At 45.7% G+C, this 22,851-nt stretch overlaps 1 protein-coding gene across 3 annotated transcripts in view; it reads right to left on the bottom strand.

Moving 5' to 3' along the window:
- The window catches only part of LOC147725634 (uncharacterized), a 387,879-nt gene that overhangs the window by 208,872 nt on the left and 156,156 nt on the right, over window positions 1-22,851 (bottom strand). For all 3 annotated transcript variants that reach the window (XM_086964330.1, XM_086964332.1, XM_086964331.1), the window contains one exon: window positions 3,514-3,634. In XM_086964330.1, the coding sequence (XP_086820456.1) occupies window positions 3,514-3,526 (13 nt within the window). In that variant the 5' untranslated portion in view covers window positions 3,527-3,634. The remainder of the gene's footprint in view (window positions 1-3,513; window positions 3,635-22,851) is intronic.

Raw genomic sequence — 22,851 nt, 5'->3', positions numbered from 1 at the left:
CTATCGGCTTTGCTGTATTCAGATTTTTAAACTCACTGTGGCAGTCGTAGGATGTTGGTAAACTCGCCACATCGCAAATAAAATGCCCATAGTCTACCCACCCTTTTCTTTATAATTGTTTAACTCCTTTTCCAATTCCCTCCAATGTTTTAAGAATGAAGTTTACTGATGAATTGAGATTTTATCTGGAAAAAATTGTATGTGAGCCCATTTATGGCCCAAGTGGCTCATCACAGGGAAACAGACATGGTAGCCTGTTGCATGGCAACCCAAATACATAAGCCCCCAGATGGTCTGCCTCTTCCCCCACGAGATGGCTGGTACATTGAATGTTGCATACCCAGCCCTTGCAATGACATCTCTTGCCCAAGTTTCCTGTAACATGCACACTTCATATTTCTCCACAAAGATCCCCCTATCCTGGCAGGGCAATTTTCTTTTTAGACCGGCAAGGTTCCAGGATGCGCTGAAGGCATGAACTCCACGAATCTACAACCCTGTGATTACTGTGATGTATTCTGATGCTGCTAAAGTTCTAATCTGTGTACCTATAAATATTTGTGTAAACTGGTCTAAGCTATATGCTTTTACATGTGTAAACTGTTTTTGTTTATCTACTTTTTATGGTCTATATCGACAGAAATAAAGTTTTTTGGAATGGAATGACAATGGACAGCGATGTATGAAATGCACAGGCATTAGTTGGAGCACTTCCATCAATTATTCATGTTCTGCTTGACTTCATTAGCGCAACACATGCTTCACAGATGCCGTGCCGTCAATATTTCAGCCAATATTTCAGCTGCCTTGCCACCTGAAACCTTTAAATTTTAATATAACGAAAAAACTTTAAACCCATCTTATCACTATGTTTCAATTCTAACGAACTGCGGGATTGAAATACAATTACTAGAAAGTTTCTCTATTGCTCGTCAAAGAGACATGATTAACATGTTTGTGTTTTGGTAAAGAAATATGTGCAAAGAAACTGCAAAAGCAAAACAAACTTTCAGCACTTTAAAAATTAGGTACAAATTTTAAATAAACATTCACTAATTATATGGTGTTCACATAAAAAATTACATCACAGTGCTTTTCACATACATAAATACATTTGGGGTATAAATGGACACGTGTTATATTTTACTTACAAACAAATACCAATCACTGCAAACAGAGGGGCATATTTAGAACAAAATTGCGAAGCATGTCATTAAGCTAAGAAGGCTAACGACACACTCTGTCACTTTGGGAATGTGAAGCTGCACCATATTTACAAGAATATGGTGCAGACATGTGTTTCCCCCTGCGCTGGCCCTAAATTTAGCAGCTTAGCGCCAATGCAGGCCCCTTGCACCATAGTGCAAGGGTGCCCGTGCTGAGGGGAAGGTCCCCCTTCCTGCACATAAACAATCTTTAAATGCCGTTTTGTAACTTATATGTGTTCTGCTTAAAGCACGTGGTGGCGATAGGGGCTTGTAAATATGCCCCTAATTCGCATACAAATAAAATGATTGATGTTAAGCAACATGCTGCCTTGTACGTGACACTTTAATTTTAAAATATCACAATACTTTAAAAAAAAAGACATTCTCTGTCACATGCATCAAGGTAGGCTTTTGTGATTCCTTAATTGTGATTATTAAGGAATCACAATTAAGGAATCGCAAAAGCCTATGAATGTAGGAATCGTTATAAAAATAGCGATTCCTAAACATTCCTTAATTGGGACTCTCAAATTGCGAGTCACAATTAAGGAATGCCTTCCCATTCATTGGGAAGGCAATGGGAAATTGCATGCACAATTTGCGAGTACCAGTACGTACTCGCAAATTGCTCATGCAATTTCAAGGGTGCCAAAATGACACCCTACTGCACCCCTGAAAGTGTGATGTGCACCCATGTTGTGCACACACATGCCCCAAGTGCATGTGTGTGTAACCTCAAACATTAAAAAATGCATTTTAGTGCATTTTTCAAAGTTTTTGCAAATTACAGACAAGTTTGATTTGTCTGTAATTTGTGGGCCCAAATACCAAAATCGATATTTGAAAGTGCTTCTAGCATTGCATTTAAGGAATCGCAAATTGCTATTCCTTAAATGCAATCCCACTTTAGGAATTCGCACATGATTGCAAATTCTTAAACTCCAAAGGCTAATTTGCGATCGCAAACAGACGATTTTTGCGAATCGCACCGTTTACGATCGCAAAAACTTTTGATGCATGTGCCCCTACATCTGGTGACACAGGTTCCTGTCACCACATCCATTAACATATGTGAACATTTGACATAAGTTACACAAGAGGACTTCTAGTACCCTGCTGTAACAGTTTTCAGCCCTTCCATAGTCACACAATATCTGTCTCCATCCTGTCGCCGCACTTAAATAATGTCTTGGCTCATTTGTTAGTTTACAATTAAAAAAAAAGGATTCACATACAAAGAATGAGTCTATTTAATTTGCATCATATTAAAAAACACTCAATACCACATAATTGCTATACACATAATTCCACTGCACACCATGGCACATATTTCCACTACACAAATCCACTCCACACCACACAATTCCACATCACACAAATATACAACCAAACATTCCAACCCAACCCACATATTTCCACTCAAACTACATACATTCACTCCATAATACAAGGGTAAAAACATTCTCATTTACAGAGGCAATAGCTCTAACTCTAAAAAATGTGAGACCTATTGCATTGCAAATGCTTGCTGGGCAAGAGATTTGTCAAATTTGCTTGTAATATCAATCATTGGGCTATATTTGAAACTAATATTGGGGGGAAAGCCACAGCTCCTAGAAGGGTACCTTTCTTGGTGCAATTTGGGGATTTTCCAAGGCTTTTATTCTCTTTTAATCCAGACCTGCAGTTCTTCATCCTGCTGTATATTTCTCGATGTCAGGGATGTCCAAACTATGCGCAAGAGGGCTGCCTTCTGACAGACTTTCACGTTCTCAGCACAGGATGATTTTACAGAGCGTAAATCTAAAAACAACTTATTTATATAGTCATTGGATATCCTAAGCACCTCTTGAGGACCCATGTTGGATACCCCTTAAATATTGGCAAGCTAATAGTTTATAACCATCAATGACAGTTATTTAGAAAAAAAAGGAAAGCAGTCAAGAAAACCAGCATTGATGAGCATCAATAAGGGTTCACTTTTAGTTCAAAGAGGCTTGTCATACACCTTTTATTAATATCAATAACACAAGACAATAGTTTGTTTGTAGAAAGTACGCAAAAAAAATCCCCGTAAGAAATTAAAAAGAGAGGAAGAATGAGAAAATCTAAAATTTCAGCACATTCCACATCTTACATTTGCCTTTTGTTGGGGGGCACCTGGCAGCTGTATTGCCCTCCCAATTAGGATTGGCTCTCAAAACTACACACATTGAAAACGCAAAGCAAACATATTTTTCTAAACATCTTATAGAACCAAAAACATGAATATTGACAAATGCAAACGTTAAAGGATGTTTCTGACCTGAGTGAGACATGGTGCAGAGTAACTCTTCTGGTCGCTAGTGGTCGATGCAGAAAATAAAGTATGCCAAGTTCTGCAGAAGGCCTAGGAGTGTTCACAGCCTTTTTTAGTGCCTCATGTACTGCAACAGACGAAAGTGGGTTAAATACATTACTGAGCTCCACCCCTGCATAAAACCACAGCTTTTTTCTCAATCTCTTATTGCAAAAGATGCAGCATTCCTTACAACACATGTTTTGACTCTAAATTGGTGAGCTCTCTTCCACTACAGCTGCTCCTTGTACATTCTGCAAGCAGAAATAGCTGTAGTATTCTATTTCGGGTTACTGAAGTGCTGGAAATACAACCCAAGACTTATATAAACAGCAGCAGCTCATGTGAGTAATGTTTACTGTAGAAGGTATAATGCAATATGCCTCAATGTGAGACTAGATTGCAAGTTTGTAGTAAAAAATACACCCTAGTTTAAATCGAAATAAAGCAGGAAACTATGCAATCTACCAATGGATGAGCTGTAGGTAAAACAGCTTTTGCATGATAAAAACTTTGTTCACCCCTAAGATATGCAAATGACACATATAACTTAACCTTTGAGGCACCAGGGGAAAGGAAAGAGTTTTCCCTTTCCCGCCATGTCTCTTTGGAGTGCCTTCCTGCTGCGCGATCTCAGGTGGGACCGCAATCGCACAGCAGGAATACTCCCACTTTTTTTTTGGGGAGCATACCGGCTATATTTTTATACTGAGATGACCAGAAAGGGGGGAAGCCACTAGACACCAGGCATCTTTTTATGTGCGTGTCGGGGAGCAGCCCCTTGGGCAAGTGTTGCTGCTGTTTATTGGGGCAAAGTTTTGGCACTTCTCTGCCCCCCTGAGGACAGATAGCCCATATTTGTAGGCCGATCTACCCTCAAACAGAGCAGAAAGCCACTAGACACCAGGGAGTTGTGCATTGATATGTCGGGGAGTGGTCCTTTGCGCAAGGATCGCTGATGGTGTGTTGAACTGGGGATTTTGCTGCTGGTGTGTATCGATTGCCTTCCGGCTGGTGGTGTGTGGGACCGGCTTCTGTCTGGCGATGTGTGTGGCTGGTATTTGGATGGTGGTGTGTGTAAAGTGGTGTTTGGCTGGGGTAAGGATCATTCCCCTCTAGGGTTTCAATGTATTGCTTTGCTTTGTTCCCCCTTTCTGGGCAGATCAGACATTTGAGATGTTGATCTGCCCCGGAGGGCAGTCTTCATTGTGTTTTATAATGTTAACTGTTTTATTTCTTGTCATTTGCATTTGTGATCTCAATGTTTTATTTCTCATTTTTATTCTAGTGCAAAGCTTTTGTTTTCCTTTGTGGCGACTCCTACTTGCAGTTTCGCAGGTTGTGCAGTTTTATATGTTTGGCAAGAAAACATTTTTTGTACTTTGTTGGAAATGGCCCTTTTGCAGGGTTACCCCAAACTTTTTGCCTTCCCCCTCCTCTTTAACTGACCTTGTTTTTGCCGGCTTTTGCACTTTGCCACTGCTGATCGCTGCTAAAGTGCATGTGCTCTTATCTAAAATCTGATGACAATTGGTTTTCCCAGGATTGGTATGGAATATGCTACTTACCAGTATGCATCTGTTCTTGGCATGTAGCATATGCCGTTCGAGGCATATGGGCTGCTGAATTCATATCTGTGGATAGACTGTATAGCAGTATCTCCTCTAGTGGTGGTTACCTGTGACAGCTGCAGCAGTTTGAAAGAGAGTTTTGAGGACAGCCTGGCCTACAGCAGATTGTTGCTTTGCTTTTGTGAAGGTGTGTATGGTAGTCCATGTGGCTGCTCTACATATGTCTTCAAGAGGAATATTTCCTAGGAAAGCCATGGATGCCCCCATTTTTCGCGTGGAGTGTGCTCTTGGGGCTACAGTTAAAGTGTGTTTAACCTTTTGATAACATATCTGAATGCATTTAACTATCCATCTGGCTATTCCTGACTTTGATATGGGATTCCCTTTAAGTTGTGGTGAAAAAGCAACAAATAATTGCTTTGTTTTTCTAAATGATTTCGTTCTGTCCACATAATAAAGCAGAGCTCTCTTGACAATCAGTGTGTGTAGGGCTCTTTCCGCTACTGACTGTGGATTTTGGAAGAACACTGGCAGTTCTATTGATTGATTAATATGGAAACTGGATACGGCCTTTGTCATAAACTTAGGGTTTGTTTTAAGAACTACCCTGTTAGCATGTATTTGCATGAAAGGTTCTTGAATTGTTAGTGCTTGTAGCTCGCTAACTTGCCTGAGTGAGGTAATGGCAATCAAGAATGCCACCTTCCATGTTAGAAATTGCAATTCGCAGGAGTGTAGAGGTTCGAAAGGAGGTCCCATAAGTCTGGTAAGTACTATGTTTAGGTTCCAGACTGGGGAAGGTGGGTGCCTTGGAGGAATCACCCTTTTAAGCCCCTCCATTAAAGCCTTGATTGCTGATACTCAGTCAAAGGTGTTGCCTGTTTTGAAGGTGCATCTGTGAAGGTGCAGTAGGTAACATATGATGTTCTGAATGGAAGCATCTAATGGGTTGATTTGATTATTGTTGCAGTAAATCACAAATCTTTTCCATTTAGCTGCATAGCATGCTCTAGTAGTTGGTCGTCTTGCCTCCTTAATGATGTTCATGCAGTCTGGAGGCAAGTTAAGGTATCCAAATTCTAAGATTTCAGGAGCCAGATCGCTAGGTTCATCTGATTGGTATCTGGGTGTCTGATTTCTCCATGGTTCTCAGTTAGAAGATGGGGTACGAGGCGCAGCCTTTGATGAGGAACTACTGAGAGTTCCAGGAACGTTGTGTACCATGGCTGTCTCGCCCATGTGGGAGCAACTAAGATCAGTGTGAGTGACTGTTGCCACAGTTTGCGTGCCACCAGCGGAATCAGTGGTACTGGGGGAAAAGCATACGCCAATCTGCCTGACCAGTTCATCCATATCGCATTGCCCTGTGACGACGGATGTGTTAACCTGGCGGCAAAGGACTGGCATTTTGAGTTTTTGTTTGTGGCAAACAGGTCTATCTCTGGATGCCCCCACTGATCGAAGAATGGTTGGAGAACTTTGGGGTGAATCTCCCATTCGTGTAGTTGTTGGCTGTGTCTGCTGAGCAGATCCGCTATTTGATTGTCTTTCCCTGGGAGGTGTTCTGCCAGGAGAAAGATGTCTTTTGGAATTGCCCACTTTCATATGCTGTGTGCCAAGTGAGACAGCTGTGGGGAATGCGTTTCTCCCTGTTTCAGGATATAGTACATGGCTGTCATGTTGTCCGTCCGGATCAACACAGTCTTACTGTACAGGTATTTTTGGAATGCTTTTAGAGCTAGGAATATTGCTAGCAACTCTAGTTGGTTGATATGCAGTTTCTTTTGTTTGATTGTCCAGAGCCCTTGTACTGTGTATTGAAGTAGGTGGGCTCCCCAACCTGTCAGTGATGCGTCCGTTGTTAGAACTAGTTGTGTAACTTGCTCTTGGAACAGTCGCCCCTTGGAAAGGTTTATTTATTTATTTATTTATTTATTTTTGACATTTCTAAAGCGCAACAAATACCCGTAGGCGTCTCGGCGGTTCCACCACTGCAGAGAGTTGTAAGCGCGACTGTCTACCAACACTAGGTATTTAAGTTGTCCTTGATCTTGGTTCCACTGCCATGCTAGCATTCTTGCAATGGACGCATTTGAAGTCGGGCATGGGGCACAATGAATATGCATGACGCCAACATGCCTATGAGCTGCATGAAGACTCGAGCTGGCAAAGAGTGTTGTGGCAGAAATTTGCGAATGAGTATCTGAATGCTGTCTATCCTCGCTGTGTTTGGATATGCCTTTGCCACTGAGGTATCTATAGTAGCTCCCAGATACTGTTGTATGTGGAATGGTTGTAGATGCGATTTTGGGTAGTTTATCGAAAACCCTAGGCTGTGTAGCAGGTGAAGTTTTTGAGACGAGTCTCTTGCACATTGTTCATAGGATTTTGCTTGTATTAGCCAATCGTCCAGGTATGGAAACATGTGGATGTGTTGCCTCCTGAGATGTGCAGCTACTGTCGCTAAGCATTTTTTAAACACTCCTGTATGAGGTCAGTAGCTTGTGCCTTGAAAGGCTCAGGCAGGTGTTGCATCAAACTTTCAAGCTGGTCGTAGTGTGCTCTGTCGTTACGAGCTAGTAGAGCTTGTGTATTTGCAATTCTCCATGAATTGGAGGCCTGGGATACTACTCTTTTACCCGAGGCCTCTAGTATTTTGGACTCTTTATCTGGAGGTGGAGCTTCTCCTGTTGTCTGTGAATTGGCCCGTTTGCGTGCGTTGGCCACCACTAGTGAATCTAATGGCAACTGACCTCTGATATAAGTAGGGTCTGTAGGGGCCGCCCTATATTTCTTTTCAATCCTGGGATTGATTACACGTGCTCTGGCTGTATCTTTAAATATGTCTGGTGCGTGTTTTAGGACCCCTTTCAACACAGGAAGTGTTCTGACATTTTTCTCAGTAGTAGGGAATGTGTCAAATAAAAAGACTTCTTCTATAGGTTCATTGTGCATGTCTACGTTGGTACTGCGCTGCCCTATCTATTAGCTGGTTGAAGACAATGGTGTCGTCAGTAGGTGACGGCCTTGTTGGGTATGAGGAGGAGTCAGGGATGGAATGCGTGTCATATGGATCAGTGGGTTCTACCCATGGTTCAATTTGAGGGTTAGGATCCTCAGGATAGTTAATATCATATTGTGGATCTTCCCCTGTGTCGCCCTCATTGTCCCCAGAGTGAGTGGGAGAGTAAGGAGCAAAAGGTGTAGTAGGCATAGTGGGATAGAAAGGAATGAAGGGTCTAGAGGGAGAAGTCCCAAAGTCCTTTTTCTTCAGAGGAATGGGGGAAATGAGGCTCAGTGTCCAATGGCCTCTTTTTCCTGTGTAAAATAGTAACTTTACCAGTTTCAGGGTTAATGTATATTTTTGCCTGATCCTCTTATGGCTCTGGGTGGAAGAGTTTTTCTTCCACTGTCCGTGGCTGTGTCTTTGACTTTTTTAGCTCAGTCTTTTTTGGATCTACCGTTGCCTTTTTTTGTTCGACAACTTTTGGTGCCTTATTGCTCTTCTTCGGCTTGGGTTGTTTGTCCGGCTCGACGATTGATTGCGGATCGACCGGATCTTTAGGTTCGATGCGCTTTCTGTGCTCGACAGGTTTTTTCGGTTGACTGTCTTTTTTCGAGTCGACGATTTTTCTCGGATCAACTGCTTTTTTAGGAGCACTTGTTTTCGGGTTGGTGCCTTTGTTTGGCTCGATAACCTTTTTCGGCTGGGCCACAGGCTTCGGTACGACGCCCTCTGTGTTGGCGACCTTCTTCGGTTCAACGACTTCTTTGGGTCGACGGCCTGCTTCTGGTCGGCGCCCTTCGGTTCGGCGGCCTTCTTTGGCTCGATGGCCTTCTTTGGTTCTGCGCTTTTTGGCTCGACGGCCTTCTTCGGGTCAACGCCCTTAAGCTGTACGGCCTTCTTCGGTTCGACGCCCTTCGGGTCGACGACCTTTTTGGGTTGTAGAACCTTTTTTGGGGTAACGTTACTTGGACCTTGGGTCTCTGAAGGCTAAGTCTTTGTTTTCTGAGTTTGTGCCAACAGGGGGCCCCAACGAGGTCACCCCAGAGTGAGATTCCAGGGCCAGGGACAGAATCGAGGGAACTTCCAAATGAATCAACACCCACATCAAGCCCAACACCAACACCATCAACAGCAACAACATCAACAACAAGAACCCCAATTCATAAGAGAGACTCGAAACAGACAATATTGGGGACAAGGAATGTAATTCCTATCTTCAACCTGTCTTCCACTGAACTTGACAACTACAGTGAAGCTCTGTTGTCAAAGGGCCTCCATTTTGTACCTCACACACAAGTTAATACCTTTGAATTAAACAAGGATGTGGTAGCCTTTTTTAGGAAAATTAGACTTAGGAAGTTTTTCCAGGATAAAGAAGACATTGTGTATGATCTAACGAAACAGAGCCAAAAAGAAATATCACTACCCTCTTCTTTTACTCCAGGGCTGGATCAATTAGGCTCAGAGGTAGCAGCCTTTGAGTTAGTAGTCCTCCAAAAATTAGAAAGGACTTTGAAGTTCATCCCAAAACCAGTATATAATTTGAGCAGAAATGAATCATTAGCTCTAAAAGAACTATCTGAAAATAAAAAATTGATTATTAAGGGAGCCGACAAAGGTGGAGGCATTGTGATCCTCAACTCCATCGGTTATGAACAGAATATGATCACGATGCTTAATGATAGTACTACCTATTTAAAAGTCAACTCCAACCCTGTTAATAACATCATAAAAAAGATTAGTACTTTAACTAATGAAGCTTTATCAAAGGGGGACATTGATATTAAAGACCATGACTTTTTGAATAACAATAAGAATAAGACTGCATGTATTTACGGTCTCCCCAAAATACATAAAAATATAGAAAATCCCCCATACAGACTCATTGTGTCTACCATTGGTACCCCCACAGAACCCCTATCGAAATTTGTAGACCACTTTTTAAGACCATATATACCAATGATTAAATCATATGTGAAGGATACCTGCCATATGATAAATATCGTGGAGAACCTTGATTTTATACCTGACAGGGACATATTGGTTACATTGGACATAGAGTCCCTCTATAGCAACATCCCTTTAGATGAAGCTATTAGAGCCACTGACTGGTTTATAGACAAACATGAAATAGTGTGCCCTAAGAAATTTCTCATTGATTGTTTATTCATTGTCTTAACCGAGAACGTTTTTGAATTTGGAGAGGACCTATACCGTCAACTCAGGGGAGTCATTATGGGGGCATCGGTTTCCCCCTCGGTAGCCAATATCTATATGTCCCGTTTTGAGGAGAAATCTATAGATAATGAAGTGGCACCCTTTTTTGAATCAATTTCCCATTGGTCCAGATATATAGACGACATCTTTTTTATCTAGACCAATGGGAAAGACTCCCTTCTTGAGTTTCTAGAATGGATTAACCTGACTGATGAGAATCTCAGGTTCACTGCACAATACAGCGAAAATCAAGTGGAGTTCCTAGATCTTTTAATTCGAGAAAACAACAGAAAATTAGAGGTGGACCTTTTTGTTAAATCAACAGCACGCAACACGCTATTACATTTCAGCAGTTTCCACCCGAAAAACCAACGTGAGAGTATCCCCTTCTCTCAGTTTCTAAGAGTCCGCAGGAATTGCACTAATTTAGCGGACTACGACAGACAGGCAGCAATAATGCGTAGGAAGTTTTTAGACCGTGGATATCCACATAGGCTTATAAGAAACTCATATAAACGAGCGCGCTTCTTTGATCGCGATGCCCTACTAGTTCCAAAAGAACAACCTATAAAAGATCAACTTGTGTGTGTGACCACCCACTCCACAATGAATGAACGCATTACACAGATCATCAATGCCAACTGGCACATTCTTAACTGCAATCCTACTTCCAACTCTGTCTTGTCAAAACCTCTATTTGCCCATAGGAGGAACAGAAATCTAAAAGATAAAATTGTTCACTCTAGGTTTAACACCAAACATTCCAATGTTAACCAAATGCAAACATCTTTAGTTACCAATCTCCCTGTACGGGGAACAGTTCCATGTTCCTCCTGCAAATCATGCAAAAACATCCTAGGTGGTGAAGAGTTCACCCACAATGGATTTATGGCCAAAGCAAAAGATTTATGGAATTGCAAAACCACAAATGTGGTTTATTGCATCATCTGCCCGTGTGGCTTAGGCTATGTCGGCGAAACTTGCAGACCAGTTCAAACACGTCTAACCGAACATAGATCGGCCATAAAGACTAAGAAATTAACCGCACCTTTAGTGAAACATTTTCTCGATAAGAACCACAAATTAAATGATTTTCATTGGCGCATCTTAGAGTAAATAAAGACACCAGACAGCAAAGGTGGATGTGCCATTAGGAAGAAGAGAGAGGTATACTGGATTTTTGTTCTGGATACATTTGAAAGGGGACTTAACAGCGAAATTCCCTGGGAGAATGCTATACAGTAGCTACTCCCAGGGGGTGTCCGTATATCTGTTCTGTGTTCAAGATTAGATCAATTAGCCAAACTCTCAGCTAATATGTGAGAACAGTTATAGCTTTGACTACCTGTACCATTAGTTAAAGCAGAAGTTAGATGAAAATCACTGTGAATGCACTTTCGGCGGTCTGCACATTTCAGTTAGAAATCATCTTTCATTGGGGGGCGTGGCCAGCAGCATGGCTGACTAGACGTGCCTCGCCGGAGCTCCGGCCGAGTTGCCCCGTAATCCGCCTTATATCCTCTTAATCGAGCTTGAAACATCACCTGATCGAAGATAAACTACTGCGATATATGGAGAGAAAGCCGCCTGGGAGGTGCAAGGCTGCTTTCGCTGGAAATCGGTGAGACACGGGGAAAACAGCGGAGAGATGGCGGCCATGATGGCGACCGCGAGGTGCGGAGGACCGCGAGGTGCCTAGAGCTACGGCCGGCGGATCGGCTGCCGGCGCCTTCCGCCTGGAGCTCCCGGGACCCTCCTAACGGTCAGGGGGGACTGAACACCATCGGAGGGCGGACGGAGATCGATCGAGGGGATCGAAGACATACGATCGCCTACACCAAGATGGCGGCCGGCGGGGAGTGACGAGACGGAGGAAGACACCCGGACCGCAGCGGCTCACTGCGAAGCTTGGCGGGTCAAACACTGGCCGGGAGGCGAGGGGAGAGTGTGGTAAGACTTGCCGGACCAGCAGCCCAGTTGTATGGAATCCGCCAGATACGACCGCACTCACCCTACGTCGCTAGCTGGAGCTGACATGGCGGCGGAGTGATCCAGGGGGCCCGTGTGCTAGAAGCAGGAGCGACGCAGTAGAAGAGGCATACTGGAATCAGCGAGAGTCTGACCTATAGGGAAGAGCTCTCTTCGAACAACAAGAAGCCTAAGGGTGGGACGACCGAAGACACGGTGTGCCTTGGTGCCCGGCCAGCGGACATAGGAACCGCGGTAGAGACCCACGCTGCCGCCGAAACCATCCCGTGGCTCCCGCGCTGGCCCGCGCTGGCCTAAGCCCCGATACTGGGGCAGAGATTTCCACATACTCTCCCGGGTTTCCACACGAAGAGACGATGGGAAAGAGAGACCTGGCTCCCAAAACCACGCGGCAGGGCCCTATGGACAACTTCGCGGCACCACGGACCGTGGCAGACCAACCAAGCTCCCGCCCCGACACGGCCATGTTGCTGGAGGCCATTCAAGCGTCCAGAACAGACATTCAGGCATCGCGATCAGCCCTGGAGACTAAGATCGGAGAGGTAGGGGCGGAGGTGACACTGCTGCGGCAGGACTTTCGGAACCTGACCGAAAGGGTAACGGCGGCGGAAGAAAAATTGAAGGAGGACGGGGAGTCGATCACTACGCTCAAGAAAGACATGGCTGAATTGCAGGCCACGCACTGTCATCTCCAATGGAAGGTGGACGACCCGGAAAACAGGTCCAGGCGCAACAACCTCTGATTTGTGGGGTTTAGAGAAGGGATTGAGGGCAAGGACATGGCTGCCTTTCTTCTAACCTGGCTGAAAACTACTTTCCCTACGGCGCCATTCTCCACATGCTTTATAATTGAGAGGGCGCACAGGGCGCTTCTGGCCAAGCCACCTGAGGGCGCGAGACCGCGGCCGGTTATAGCACGCTTCCTAAACTTTGCTGACCGGGACCTGATCCTAAGGGAAGCCAGGGCCCTGGGAGAGATCCGCCTAGAGAACACAACGATAATGATCTTTCCGGACTACAGCCAGGAGGTCTCGAAACAACGCCGCTCCTTTGACTCTGTAAAGGCGAAGCTGCGATCCCTACAAATTAAATTCATGCTCCTTTTCCCCGCCAAGCTAAAGGTGATATATAAAGACAAACGTATCTTTTTTGCACACCCAGAGGACGCGTGGCAGTGGCTGGAAGAGCGCCCCATCCTGAACAGCAGGGAAGCGGCCAGCCGAGAAGCGATGGACAAAACGATAAGGGAAAAATCGCGATGGGAGCTGCCGAAGCCACAGCGGCGGAGGCCACGGAGGACCCAACACAAGGCCACGGCGACGCCGTACAGAACCCGAGGATCGGCAAACACGAGGGACGGCAGGTCGGCGTCCCCAGGCAATGATCCAGTGCCGGGTTCGCGGTTTAGTAGCCTGAGGAAAGGAGTGCGTTCAGAGGGCGACGACGTGGAGGAATCGGAAGGCCCTTCATCCGGTGATGAGGATATGGATCTCTTGAGCGAGTCATTGCACCCGTTGGCGAAGGAGATTCGTCAGTTGGAACAGGACTCTTCGGGTCAAGGCCCGACCATAGACACACAAGACTCCCATTCATGAAAGCTGGTGTATGTCGCTCGGACGAGATTGCAGCTCGGCGCAACGGAGCAAGCAAGTTGGCACACCCCTTACAGTTTTCCTTTCCTTTGTGTTTGAACTGAATACTGTTTAGACTGGGGAGGGATGTGCGGGAGGGCGACTGACCTACTCCCATGGATGGTTTGGTCCCATGTTGGGGCGCAGCTGGAAGGGGAGGGAGGTGGGGAGGGGGTTGGAGGGGAAAGTTGGTACTGTTATTGCCTCACGTTGGGGTGTTGGGGAGCTGGGGGGGTGAGGGGGGAGTGATATGTGAAGCAGCATGTTGAGGACAGCACACCCTTGGCGAAGCCCTGGCCCCGGAGTTTCATACCTGATGATAAATGTGAAATGCAATGGCAAGTACACTAGTTGATGCACGCCTGGGTAGCACGGGGGTCACGGTGCTAACGTGGAATGTAAATGGCCTGGGATCCAAAATTAAGAGAAGTTTGGTCAACGCTTATATCAAGCGCTTAACACCGGACATCATTTTCTTCCAAGAAACTCATCTGAGGGGGAACCACTGCACATTCATAGCACGCGGGCAGTATATGGTTTTGGCACACGCGGGGTACACCATGGACTCCCGGGGAACCGCAGTTCTCATTAAAAAAACAGCACCTTTCACAGTTACCCACACATGGCTGGACCCGCAGGGGACATACGCGGGAGTTCAGGGGACATGGAAGAGGCGTAGGTACACGTTATTATCGGTATATGCCCCACCCAAACTACAACCACGCACGCTGCAGGCGATCACGAACATCCTGCTAGACACGGCTGACACAGTGCAGATAGTGGGGGGAGATTTCAACGATGTAATGTGCACGGCCCAGGATAGATCTGGGACACCTCACACCGTAGGTACCACAACAGCTCTAGCACGGAGAATGGACACCATCGGTCTCACCGATGTATGGAGGTGGCTCCATCCAACACAGGAAACGTACTCTTTCTACTCTGGGGCCCACAAAGTCTTCTCCAGGCTGGATTATATCTTCACTTCCAGACAGGAGATTTCGGCGGGGGATTCGGCGGAGTATAAGGCGAGGGGGATATCGGACCACTCCCCGCTGTTCGCACACATGGGGCGGGAGAGAGGAGGAGGGAAGGCGCCGTGGCACTTGACGCCATGGGACTTACAAACGCCGGAAATTTTGTGGGGCTTACGAGCGGACATAAGGGTCTATATGGCCGAAAACGAAGGGTCGGTGCAGTCCGGAGTCACACTATGGGAAGCCATGAAAACAGTATTGAGAGACCGGTTCCAGTCTAGATTGGGGGAGGTCAAACGGAAACGCACCGAGGCAATAGCAAATGAAGAGGTAAACATCTTGACCCAGGAAGCCGAATATCACAGACTGAAGGGGGAGGCGCGCCTTAGGAAGCTGCTAGATACTCAGAGGCTATACAGGGAGCTCGTCACGGACGAAGCACGCATTCAGGCGCTGGCTACTCTTCATCGGCTGTATGATGTCGGGGACAAATCGGGGAAACTCTTGGCCTGGCTAAGTAGGAGGGAGCGAGCGGCCCGATGGGTAGACCAGATTGAGCTGACCGACAGTAGAAGGGCTTCCTCAGATGAGGCCATAGCAGACGCTTTTGCGACCTACTTTGAGGACTTTTATAGGGCTAGGGACCTGGGGGACTGTGAGGCAGCGCAGAGCTACTTGAGTGATATGGAGGTCCCGACCGTGTCTGCCGACGACAACGCTGCCCTGGAGGCTGACTTGTCACTAGAAGAAATTGCGGAAGCGATAGCTGCGCTGAAGCCGGGGAAATCCCCGGGACCCAACGGTTTCCCGGCGGAATTTTCAAACGGACGACGGACTTGCTCTCACGACATTTGAAGGCTCTATACACTGACTCATATAAAGCAGGGAGCCTCCCGCCAGATTTGGCCTTGGCCACCATTGTCCCGATACACAAAGAGGGTAAGCCGAGGGAGGACTGTTCCTCCTACCGCCCGATCTCGCTCCTGAATATTGAGACAAAAATTCTAGCCACTATCCTGGCGAGGCGCCTACAACAGGTCATCACGGACCTGGTGCATCTGGACCAGTCCGGCTTCCTGCCGGACAGGGCCACCAAACTTAATTTACGGCGCACTCACAACTGGCTTCAGGAGGTGCATGGGAGGAGTGAGCCGCACTGGTTCCTCTCCCTGGATGCGGAGAAGGCATTCGACGCAGTCCACTGGCCCTTCCTGCTGGAGACGCTTGGACGATTTGGGTTTGGGCCCAAATTCTTGAACTGGGTACGGCTCCTGTATTCGAATCCTAGAGCGCGAGTACGGATCAATGGGCGATTGTCACGAGAATTCCCGATCGGGAGGGGAACCCGTCAAGGGTGCCTGCTGTCCCGGCTCCTCTTTACCCTCACAATCGAAATCCTAGCGATACGTATCCGACATAATCAGGCCATTAAGGGCTTTACCTGGGGGGGCTCGGACACGACCCAGGAGAAGATCTCACTGTATGCCGATGATGTGTTGTTGTTTGTGACGGACCCGGATAGGACTATACCGGCTCTGTTCAAGGAGCTGGGTGACTTTGGGGCGATAGCAGGACACACTATAAATTGGCACAAATCGGTCCTCTATGACCCACAGGGGGTTGAAAGGGGGGAGTGCCTACCGGACTAACTCATACACACTACGGAAGGTTTCCGGTACTTAGGGGTCTTTATCACCCTGGATAGGCAACGCTCCTTCACGGAAAATGTAAACAGAATACTGGTGGATGCGAAGGCAGAGATGGACAGGTGGAGACAGCTCCCGCTTACCATACTAGGCCGCGCTGCCCTATATAAAATGGTTCTGCTGCCCAAGTTTCTTTATGCACTCCAAAATGAGTACTATCCCCTACCGACCACGACCATGAACAAAATCCATGCCGATCTCCGCACCTTCTTGTGGCTGGGGAAACAGCCTAGAGTGGCACTTACAACTTTACAGCGTCACCAATATAGTGGGGGAATCTCGCTTCCTAACCTCGAGGCCTACTATTGGGCAGAGCACCTTACCCCGATCAATGATTGGATTCACGCTCCAGCTGACCACCCTACGTATGCATTAGAGAGGTCCAAGTGGGAGAACAGGACGGTACTACATTTCTTGTAAGGGGGCAAGGGGGGTCAACAGCTCCTCCCGGCCACCAGGATTACATTGTCGGCGTGGCGCAGAGCAACCATAAGAACGGGTTGGAATGAGAGGCCCATCCGCCAAACACCATTATGGTGCTGCAGATGGTTGGCCGAGCTAAACAAGCTGAAAGGCTTCAATAGATGGGATGACATTGGCATTTCCACCGTGGGGGATGTGATTGCAAGGGGGGAACTGAAAACTTTCCAGGCATTACAGCATGATTTTGGCCTTCTGAACACCCAATACTACAAATACGTGCAGCTTCGCCATGCATGGGGGGCGCAGAACATATCACTCACTGACATACCAGAATATGCACCACTGGAGGGCCGATTATTACAGGAACAGATGCAGAGAGGGGCGGTGTCTCTGACATATAAAACACTGACGAATAATATGCTGGGTGACTTGCAGGCCCTACGGGATAAATGGGAGGCAGATGTGGGCGCCATGGAGAACCTAGACTGGGAACTCATTCTCATGCACCCTCGTGAAGTGGCAATAAAATCGAGGCTCCGTCTCATCCAGTTTAAGGTGCTTCATCGGGCCTATTTCGACAGGGTGAGGCTCTTTAGAATGGGGAGGATTGCCGATACTACATGCCTACGATGCCACCACCACACGGGCGATTTTTTCCATATCATATGGGGGTGTACAGTGATTCAGGACTACTGGGAAGCTATTTTCAGGGAATTGGGTGAGATACTGGAGGTGGATGTCCCGCGGGATCCCAAGCTAGCACTCCTGGGTATGACCACGGAGGTGGATCTCACACGCCCCTGCTACTGGCTTTGGTAGTCGCGAAGAGGGACATATCGCGATTTTGGGGGGCGCCCGAAAAACCTGACTTGGAAGAATGGAGAAGGGGGTTAGATCTGTACATGGCAGCGGAGAGGGTTACCTATAAAGCTAGAAGGTGCCCCAAAAAATTCCGGAAAATATGGACTAAGTAGAGACAATACCATGGGCTAGAATAGGTTGCTAAGGAATGTCTTTGGATGGAGTGTGGGCCATCGGGTGGGGTACTGGGAGGTACGCCTGTTACTGAACAATGTATAGCGATTCTCTGGGTGTTCTATATGTGGGGTTGATTGCGATGGATGTATCACAGCAGTGGAGGGGAAGAGGTGAGCTCAGGGGGCGGGGGGTGGCCGGAGTGGGTGACATGCTGCTTGGGGGGGGGGGAGGGGTTCAATAGTGTTTCACGGTTAATGTGTTTTATTTATGTTAAGGGGGGAGGGGAAAGGAGAAAAATATGCCAAATAAATTCACTATGATGAATACGATGTTTCTTTCCAATGTAAAAAGTTGCGCATGTGGCGGCGAGAGCGGAATGTTGACGCTCCTCCGCGAGGACTTTATTTTGTGTCTGTGATTCGTATGATGCAACAATAAAAAGGACTTAAAAAAAAAAAAAGAAATCATCTTTCATTATATACAAGAAGATAAATCACTCATTGTGAAATCAAATATTGATCAGTTATATATAGGTTTTTAGGACCAAGTTTTTTGTTAACATATTTCACTATGAGCTTATATTATTGGTAATTTGCCATATTCTCCCCTTTCTTCGTTTTTTAGAGGTAGATCATAGGTATACTGGGATCTCGTAGGTCATCTTCATATAAATATATATCCTTACTGATTGAGACTCTATTTCCCCTCTTTTTCAGTATTATTTCTCACGTCCTCTTCATTAGTATCAATAGAGTAATATTGGTTTGCGTATATCTGTTCCATTGTATATAAACATACCGATTTGTAGATAATTCATCTATATATGACAGTACTGAATACATGTACTTTCAATTATTTCATTTGTTTAATTTACCGTCTGCTATCCGGCCTTTGTAAGTATTTAGAGAGATATTTCCCTTTAATAATGGGCGTGACCGTAGAAAATATACGTCACCCTTAGATCAAACGGAGTGGTTCATATATAAGGATGCGCCGTTGCGTGCATCAGGTGATACTTTTTCCAACGGCTGCGGGACGCCAGCAGCCATCTTTTGCGGCTCCCGCGGGTTGATACGACCAAAACGAGAATTTCGCTATCAGAAAGAACCCTGCCTCATGCTGGGCTTTTCTTCGCAGGTTCTTTTAAGAGTATCCGATAATTACAGGGAATTCCGAGCCTTTACGGGTCTATTTTATTTCATCTCTCCTCAGATATAGTATCGTTAACTTGACGTGGCGATACAACCTTCCCATAGTCGCGGGACGTCAGTTACAAGACGAAGGCATCTATCATTTGCACTGTCCAGAGGAAAATATTAGCAACATATATCTTTGTTCTAGGTAAGGCGATGAGGTTGATAAGATGTGACCTTTGTTGGTTTTATCGAATAGATTTATTTCACCGAACTTTGCATCATTGACAGTCGTGCATTGTGTTTTTTATTTAGTATCTCCTTGAATTAGAAGTTCCGTATATATGGATATATGAACTATCGCAGCTCTAGGAAGGCAACATTCTTCTTTGTCATACCTTCCCGCTACTAATACAACATTCAGTTGTTATATCGGTAAGGATATTTGGGCACATCAGAAAATCTTAAGTTAATTCTGCAAAAGAAACGTACCCTCCATTTAAGTATTTCCATACCCCGTTTTCTTTATTCAGATCCTAAATTGTTATGAATAACCACAAAAGAGTCGGATAAAGAGATAAAGGACAGAATTTCGATTCATCTTGTTGGTGCTACCTTTACATGAACACTCAGCGATAATGCGTCACGGTAAGCCTAGACTAATTACCTTTGATATCGAGCTTTCTCTACAGAAATAACTTCGTTTATACATGAAGTATAAGGTTGTTGTCCGACTAAAACATGAATGCATATTTCCATTCTAACTTCGACCAGAATAATTATTATAAAATTGACCAGCGCTCGTTTGCCATTAATTTAGTTGGTTTATCATCTAAAGTTCGACAAATTTATGGCCTGCCTACGTTACCACTCTTTATTAATCTAACATAACTTTTTGAGTTAATGCGTTCACGAGTCTCACGTGTATTACGTGTATCACGGCAACCATAGTTGATAGTTCTTATCTTCTTTTCATTATCAGATTACTCTACTCTAGACTAATACCAAGGGACATAGATACGAAAAGATTAAGAAAAATGAAAGCACAGTCTTCGGCACACCATCACCCTTAGGATTTGCAATTAGGTAAGTGCTCTATAGTTAATAATATTCAGGTCTCGAAATTAGATAGACCATGGACACACGTATATATATCTGAAAACTTCTAATGCATGGTACACTTACTTATGAAGAACCTATTAGCATGTTTAGGCAATAGTGGGTGGTTGGATAGGCCTGCCCTTCGAGACATCATGCATATATATTTATCCATCTCAGCTGATCATGCATATATTTTTTGAATGTTGGGTAGAGACCGCGAGAAGGGGTACTCCCTTAGATTGGTATGCAAAATGTAGGAGTGGTTTCCTACCTACTGTCACAGTCAAGTCTCCATGTCCTTCTAAAAAGTGAATAAGTACACAATTTTTACCATACTAGCTTTTCATTCAGAATTATCCGTCTCTGAAGTACAACTGCTCAAATATAGAACTATTAGTTTTGTACCTTGTTTAGCGTTATTCGTTCTGCTATACAAGAATAGGGTTGGGAGAAAATGTTATTTAGGTACCTGTCTGTATATATTTTTTGCAAAATTGGCAATGTCAATTTTTTGAAATTAAATGATCACAAAAATGTTTTTCGTTAACTTTGAATAAACTATGTCTTTCAGATAGAACCCGTGGCTCCTGAAGAAGGCGTTTCTTATAACGCCGAAACGCGCGTCGGATAATATTGATTGCCACTGTGAACATTATTGAATGCTATTGTAATTTTTATATATATTCTTTTAAATTCTGTATTGAAATTGTATATTTGTTTGATTCATAATTGTTTATGTACTTACGTTGTATTATTGATTGTTTTTAACATGAACATTTGCATATTTATTCAATGAAACAAAGTTTTTTATAATTATTTGCCTTGTGGTTCCTTCATGCATTTCTCTCCCATTTATTTTGCTGATATTATGCCATGATCTTTACATTCCGGAAGAGTTTGTGTTCAGAGATGGATAAAAGGTGAGAGGGCAGTTTGTTCCACAGCCGAGGGGCGATATAGGAAAAAGAGCGATGGCCATTGCGGGAGGTACGAACACGAGGCTGGATCAGGAATGATTTGTTGCTAGATCTGAGTGATCTTACTGGTGTATACCAATTGAGCTTCTTTCAGAGGTAGTTAGGACCAGATTTATACAAGATAGCATGCGTCAGACTCAGAATCTTAAAGTGGCTTCTTTGACAGATGGGAAGCCAGTGGACTTTTTCAACGTGGGGAAGGAAGGGGTTCTGGTTGGAAGGTCAAGGGTCAGTCTGGGCGTCATAGGCTAAGCATTTGCAAAACACACACAGTAATCAAAAATGACCCACCACAAATGGACACCAGTCTATGTTTTATAAACATACGTAGGCTTTATGTAAAATATAGGTTTCTATGCAGACTTCAGTACAAGACCATAAATAACGTTTAAAAACTGCACACAATACTGTTTTGAGTAAAGAACGTTCTTTGTAAGTAAGCTTAATCTCAGGTTGGTAAAAAGAGTTCTCTTGTGAATAGGCTGATCTTTAAGTTACCACAGTTCATCCTGCCTAGGGTGACTCTTTGATGGTGTAGGCAAAAAGAGAGTCTCTAACAACAAACACGGACTCTCTGGCCCGAGATGCGCACCCTTAGGCGATGCGTGCAAAAAGTACCTGTTTGCTTGGAGGAGATGTGGGGCAAAAAGGAGACGTTCCTCCGCAGGTTCCTGGTGAGGATCCGGCTGCAGGTAGGTGCCGCAGTGCGGGACGTCCAAGCGGGACCTCGGGAGGCGCTGCAGAGTGTCTGGGTCATAGGCGTTCCTTCGTGACGAACCTAGGTGTTTAGAGGCGGCAATGCGGCACGTAGCGGTCTGTATGCCACGTACAGGACGGCTCTCCAAGTGCGGCGCGGCCTCGAGGGTAAATACCAGGCTGGTTGGCAGAGAGGTGGCGTACGAGCCGTATCTTCTTTTGCGGGTGGGATCTCCGTGGGCAGCAGTGCGGCACGTAGCGGCCCTGTACGACACATACAGGACGGCTCTCCAAGTGCGGCGCGGCCCCGGGAGGCAGAGACACGGTGCGATTTGGTACGCTTCAAGCGTACGAGTCATACCTGTCTGGGTGATTGCGATCAGAAGGTTGTGGCGGCTGTCAGCTGTGGCGGTGCGGCTCCGGTCGTGAAGAGGGCGCAAATCAGGTGCGGGGCGGCCCCGGGGTGACACGGTGTGGGCACATCTGCAACCAGCGGGGGCACACGATGTCGGGCGGCCACGGCACGGACCAGGGGCACTTCAAGAATCACTTAGGAGTTTAGGAGGCACACTCTGCGATGGCGTCTCAGCGGCACGAGCGTAGGCAGCTCAGCAGCTCGTTTTGAAAGGGGGGAGAGAGCCCAATGGTCCTGGGGCTCAGTTCAGGGTGCCAGCTCACTTCCAGGCCCTTGGAGATCACTTTGAGCGCAAGTTCTTTTTAGACAATAGCAAGTCTTTTAAAAGCAGCAAGTCTTTGCAAGGTTTCTTCCTCTTCTTTGGCAGCAAGGCAACCACTGCAGGCCAGTCCCCCAGGATAGGGACAGTCTTCCTCCTACAGCTTTCCTGGTTCCTCCTCCTCAGGTAGAGAGTTTCTTCTTGGTTCATAAGCAGGATCTAGTT

The sequence above is a fragment of the Lissotriton vulgaris genome, chromosome 3_2 (genome assembly GCF_964263255.1).
Source record: "Lissotriton vulgaris chromosome 3_2, aLisVul1.2, whole genome shotgun sequence".
In the NCBI taxonomy this organism is placed as follows: domain Eukaryota; kingdom Metazoa; phylum Chordata; class Amphibia; order Caudata; family Salamandridae; genus Lissotriton; species Lissotriton vulgaris.
The sequence above is the reverse complement of the archived record's forward strand: the minus strand, read 5'-3'. Positions and strand labels throughout refer to the sequence as shown.